The 5,863-nt window shown below is 46.4% G+C and overlaps 1 protein-coding gene across 1 annotated transcript in view; it reads right to left on the bottom strand.

Annotated features, from left to right (window-relative positions):
- Positions 1 to 6: 6 nt before the first annotated feature.
- The window catches only part of LOC101660740 (cytochrome P450 4F3-like), a 22,864-nt gene continuing 17,007 nt past the window's right edge, over positions 7 to 5,863 (bottom strand). Inside the window, exons 10-11 of the mRNA XM_045289726.1 lie at positions 506 to 639; positions 7 to 414 (exon numbers count right to left, since the gene is read on the bottom strand). Of these exons, the coding sequence (XP_045145661.1) occupies positions 314 to 414; positions 506 to 639 (235 nt within the window). The 3' untranslated portion in view covers positions 7 to 313. The remainder of the gene's footprint in view (positions 415 to 505; positions 640 to 5,863) is intronic.

A 5,863-nucleotide genomic window follows, 5' to 3' on the forward strand; every position in this document is an offset into this window, starting at 1 on the left:
GGCATCTAGGTGGGCTCTCCAGCACAGCCAGGCCCCTCAGCCAACACACGTGTGGCTAGGGTCCAGAGGGTCGATTCCGACTCAGAGGGACCCTGCATGCCAGGGTGGAGCTGCCCGGGTGGGTTTCTGAGATTGGAACTCTCGCAAGAGTAGAGAGTTTTGTCTTCCTCCCACAGGTGGCCTGCTGCTTCTGTGCTACTGTGCTAACCTTGTGGTGAACAGCCCAGTTCGGAACCACTTTGCCACCCGGGCTTCTCGAGACAGAAAGAATGTGCTCCTGCCCCAGGCATCTGCCCTGCACCCTCCCCAAGTCTCAGGGTGGGGGTGGGGGGAGGGGCATGGACAGCACCTCAGGCTCAGGCCACACTATTGGATTGTGATGAGTCCCGAAGATACTGATCAAGCAGATGTTCCCTGTGGGGGAAGAGGAGTTGGTCAGGAGGAGGCCCCACCGCCTGACGGACCCCCTTCCTACGCAGGACGGCCTCCCCTGCTGTGTGGGCACCTTTGGGGATGACCCGGCCGTCTGGAAGCTCTATGTCCTGGGTACAGCGCCGTGAGACAACGGTGACGGGAGGATGCAGCCGCAGGCTCTCCTTGATGCACATGGTCAGGAAGGGCAGCAGGGCCAGGTCGTCCCTGAAGAACAACAACCCCTCCAATAAGTAAGCTGGCAGTGAAGACTCCCCCAGCCCCCTGCCACCCAGCGGCATCCTCTCACCACCTTCTCTTGACCTTCACTTCCTGTGACAAAATCAAAGGCAGATGAGAGATGCGCACATTAAAAAGCAAAAATGTCTCAGTACTAGAAGAAAACACAGCCTTGTGCCTTTTGTCATTTTAAGACGGCCCTCAAAGCCCCATACAGCACTCAAAGAGCATCCTGGAAAAGGTGTACACATTTGCAAGAAGATGAATGATACATTTTTAGCCTACAATAAGCAAGGGCAAATGAGTCAAAAGCAAAACAAGGATGTCTGCTATTACAATCTATCATGTAACGTTCTACTGATGATACTAGCTAATGCAATTAGACAAGTTTTTTAAAAAGAAGAAGAAGAAGAAGAAATGTAAAGGAAAAGATGCCTATTTGGCCAGATATTCGTTTTGAGTTGGTCAACAAGAGAATCCACTGCAAGAAAGTGTCACAATAATGAGAATTCGGTGATGAGGCTGCGTGACTGACCATAGCAGGCATGGAAACCGTGTAAGGGATAGAGAGAAACAAACTCTGGTGGCTGTGTGCACCCGGGGAATGCCATGCAATGTCCAGAACAACAAAGAAGCCGTGAAACTCCTCATCCCGTTGGTGAACCTGGAGGCCACTCACTGTATTGCGTGAAATAGGCCAGTCGCAAAAGGGTGAATAAATAATCTCTGAAACCGTTACTCGTAAAAAGTCCAGGCAAGGTTTACACACAGAAAGAATGCTTTGAGGGCACCGAGGGATGGGAGAAGAGGAGAGAGAGAATCACTAACTAGATCACAGGGTGACGGGAAAGCAATATGCAATCCGAGGGTGCTCAGCCCACCGTCACAACAGCAAAGGAAGCTACTGAACAGAACACAAAAGGTATCAGCAGCAAAGATCAATACGATTAGCTAAACAATACTGCAGGATCGGTAATATCAAACGATAATCTCTGAGTGGATACAGAGAAAGACATGCAACCTTAACAGGTATGGGTAGATAAATGGGACTACGCGCATGACCTATGGGATTGGCAGTGTACTTCTACCTATGTACTTGTATGCACTATAAATAGATCCCATTTACATTGTACAACAAACAGGAAGAAAAGTGATAAAAACTTCTTAGCCATAACGAAACACCTTGTGGGAATGAGCCGGAAAAGGAGGTCAGATGAAAGCCAAAGAAATGGTGGCATTTCTTTAATAGTGATGCGCTAATACTGGCCGCTTAGAAATGACAAATAGACCCTGGTGATGGAAGATGTTAACAACAAGAAAAAATGGATAGGGCTATGTGTCCATAGTATGAATATATCCATACCTCTGGGTAGTCATAGACCCCAGCCTTCCAGTTAGGAGCCCATGGGATTCTGCATTATTTATAACAATGACCAGACTTTAGTCCATTCTCCCCATCAGCTATCCACAGTCTGTCTGCCCGCATCACACCCAATTCACCCTTTTTTAAAGATTGTTTGGGGGCTCTTACCGACTCTTACAGCTCTTATAACAATCCATACATCAATTGTATCAAGTATATTTGTACATATGCTACCATCATTCTTTTCTAGGCATTTACTTTTTATTGAGCCCTTGGTATCAGCTCCTCTTTTTTCCCTCCCCCCCACCCTTGTGACTCCTTGATAAATTATAAATTATTACTATTTTCATTTCTTACACCCACCGCTGTCTTCCTTCCCCCATGGTTTCTGTTGTTTATCCCCCTGGAGGGGGGGCGGGATATGTGGTTATGTGTCGATCATATGATCCACTCCCCCTTCCTCCCCCCTCTTCCCACCTTCCCCCTACCCTTCAGGTATCGCTACTCCCATTCCTGTTCCTGGATTCCGTGTGTCATGAGCTCTTGTCTCTTTTCTGTAACTGTGTACATGCTCTGGTCTAGCCCACAGTGGAAGGCAGTACCAGGGTCATGATAGTGGGGGGTGAGGAAGCCTCAAGGAACCAGAGGAATATTGTGTGTTTCATTGACCAACACACCTTTTATATTTTTGCCAGTCCGGTGGGTGAAAAGGGTGTCTGTGACTTTAACTTGCACTTCTTGTCATTATAAGGCCGGTTGCGCATTCACTCCTGTGTTGAATGTGAGCTGTCCTTGACCATTTTCCATTGGGGTCTTGGCCTTTACCATGTTGATGCCGGGTGAGCCCATGGGCGGGCGGTGCAAATGGTTAATGGGCTCAGCTTCCAACTGAGCGGCTCAGTCCACCAAGAGGTACCTCAGAAGAAAGGCCTAGTGATCTACTCCCCAAAACTCAGCCAATGGATTCCCTTTGGAGCATAATTCTATTCACGCACTTGAGGTTACCATGAAGACCAAGACCAAACTCACTGCCACTGAGTCGATTCCCACTCAGAGCAGCCCAAAATTCAGGGCAGGATGGGGCAAAACTGCCTCTGCGCATTCCGGAGACTAACTCTTTACAAGAGTAGCAAACCTCATCTTCCTCTTGGGAAGCAGCTGGTAGTTTCGAATTGCTGATCTTGGGGTTCACAGTCCAATGCGTCACCCACTGCACCAACAAAGCTCCTCCCAAGGTCAACATGAGTCAGAGTTAATTTGATGGCAACTAGATTGGTTTGGTTTTTTCAAAGGAGGCCAACAATGTGGAAATTAATGGAACCTTCAACCTTTTAAGACCCCAGGCACTATATCTTTTGGTAGCCGGGCACCATCAGCTTTCTTCACCACATTTGCTTATTCACCCGCTTTGTCTTCAGCGGTTGTGTCGGGAAGGTGAGCATCATAGAATGCCAATTTAATAGAAGAAAGTATTCTTGCATTGAGGGAGTACTTGAGTGGAGGCCCAATGTCCTTCTGCTACCTTAATACTAAACCTATAAATATATGCACATAGATCTATTTCCCCATCCTCATATATAAATATATTTGCATATGTCCATTCCTTTATCTAGACCTCTATAAATGCTCTTTGCCTCCCAGATCTTTCCTCTATTTCTCTTGACTTTCCTCCTGTCCCACTATCATGCTTGGTCCCCACCAGGGTTTCAGCAATTCCTCTTTGTTACTTTACCCTTGATCATGCCTTATCAGGCCTCCCAAACCCACCTCACCATCAATTTGGATCACTTGTTGTTCTTGGTCCCTGGGTTTGCTAACCCCACTTCCTTTCCCCCCCCCACCTTCCCCTCTCCCATGTCCCCCCAGAACTGTCGGTCCCGGTTGTTTTCTCCTCCAGATTGTTCATCCAGCCTATTCAAGATAGATATTGAAATGTCCTTTATTCCTCTTGAATTGTAATTCCCAATATAGTAAACCATATGACTATCTAATTCAAAATGGCCAATACCAGTCCATGTTAGCTCACTAATGCCTAGCATGTGGGTCAAGGGGCAGTTGTGCAAACAGAACAAGGGAATACTCCATGGTTTAAAATCAGGAAAGGTGTGTCACAGGACTGTATCCTCTCACCATCTTTATTCAATCTGGATGCTTAGCATGGAATCAAAGAAGTTGGATTACATGAAAAATGCAGTATCAGGATTGGAAGAAGGCTTATTAACCACCGATGACATGCAGATAACACACCCTTGCTTGCTGAAAGTAAGAGGACTTGAACCACTTGCTGATGAAGATCAAGGTTTGAAACTTTCAGTAAAACAACTCAATATCAAGAAGACCCAAATACTCTAGACCAATAGGTAATATCATGAAAATGGAGAAAAGTTTGAAGTTGTCAAGGAGTTTGTCTTGTTTGGATCCACAGTTAATGCTCATGGAAACAGCAGTCAAGACATCAAAAGACAAGGTAAATCTGCTGCACAAGACCTCTTTAGATTGTTGAAAAGCGAGGGTGTGCTTGACCCAAGTCGTGGTATTCTCCACTGCATCATATGCATGTGAAAGTTGGATGGTAAATCAGGAAGACCACAGAAGAATCGATGCATTTGAATTGTGGTGCTGGCAAAGAACATAGAAAGTACCAATTTGTCTTGGAAGGTGAAGGACCAGAAGGCTCCTTAGAGGCAAAGATGGCAAGACTTCATCTTACATACTTTGGGCATATTGTCAGAAGAGGCCAATACCCGGGGAAGGACATCATGCTTGGTAAACTAGATGGGCAGTGAAAAAGAGGAAGGCCATCGAAGAGATGGATGGACACAGTGACTTCAACACTGGACCCAAGTATAGGAACGATTGGGAGGGATGGCACAGGACCAGTGCATAAGGTCGCTGTGGGTTGGAACTGACTCAATGGAGCCTAACAACAATACGTAGTATATCAGTCTTCATGAGTTGCATTTCACATTTTATTAATTCATTTTTTCTGGATTCGTATTTTGCACATTCCCTATTCTAATTGTTAATGAATGTTTGCAGCTGGTTTTTTCTCATTTTGAGCCATGCCCCATCAGGAAAGCTTTGCTCCACTTAAGTCGTTAAGAAGCACTCTTCCCTCAGGAGAATACAGCCTATTCCTTCTTCATAGTCTAGTCTCAGTCTGGAAGCTCTGGTGAAATCTGTTCACCATGGGTGGCCCTGCTGGTATTTTACCAGTGACATAGTCCCAGCATGACAGCAATACAGAGCCACCACAGTACAACAAACGAACAGATGAGTGATGGGGGCAGGGGGTGGGGGGAGGGATGTCTCCCACATGGAAGGTAATATTTCGACCACGGAGTCACCACTGACCCTTCCAGTTAAGTAGGGAGTAGTACTTCCAAAATGTCTGTACAGTCCTCCATCTCCCCCTTGGTCCCCATCCAGAATCTGCTTCCTGATCACTCTAAAATATCTAGAGCATCCCTCCAGTTTGCCTTCAGGCACAGAGCAAGCTTCTAAAACCCAGGTCTGACCTGTACCTCCCTCCTTCCCTAAAGATTCAGAGACCCGGTCCCCCAGCCTGTGATATCCTAGGCAACAGTTCCAATCCATGTTGCAGGGTCGCTCTGAGTCACAATCCCCATGGAGGCAATGTGCTTGGGTATTGGGGTTTATAGAAGAAAAAGAGGGTAAGAGAGAAAGAGATTCATTTCATTGAAGTCATACAGCATGTTATGGCAGAACAAATGTTGACAACCAGACCTTTCTAACACAACCATCTTCACAACTAAGCTGAGGAACAGGCTTCTGCTCCTGTTCCCACCAGACAATCATGGAAAATTGGCAGAACGATCTTCCCACGTC

Source organism: Echinops telfairi, unplaced genomic scaffold (assembly GCF_000313985.2).
Source record: "Echinops telfairi isolate 266 unplaced genomic scaffold, ASM31398v2 ScPeMD7_30;HRSCAF=105, whole genome shotgun sequence".
Lineage (NCBI taxonomy): Eukaryota > Metazoa > Chordata > Mammalia > Afrosoricida > Tenrecidae > Echinops > Echinops telfairi.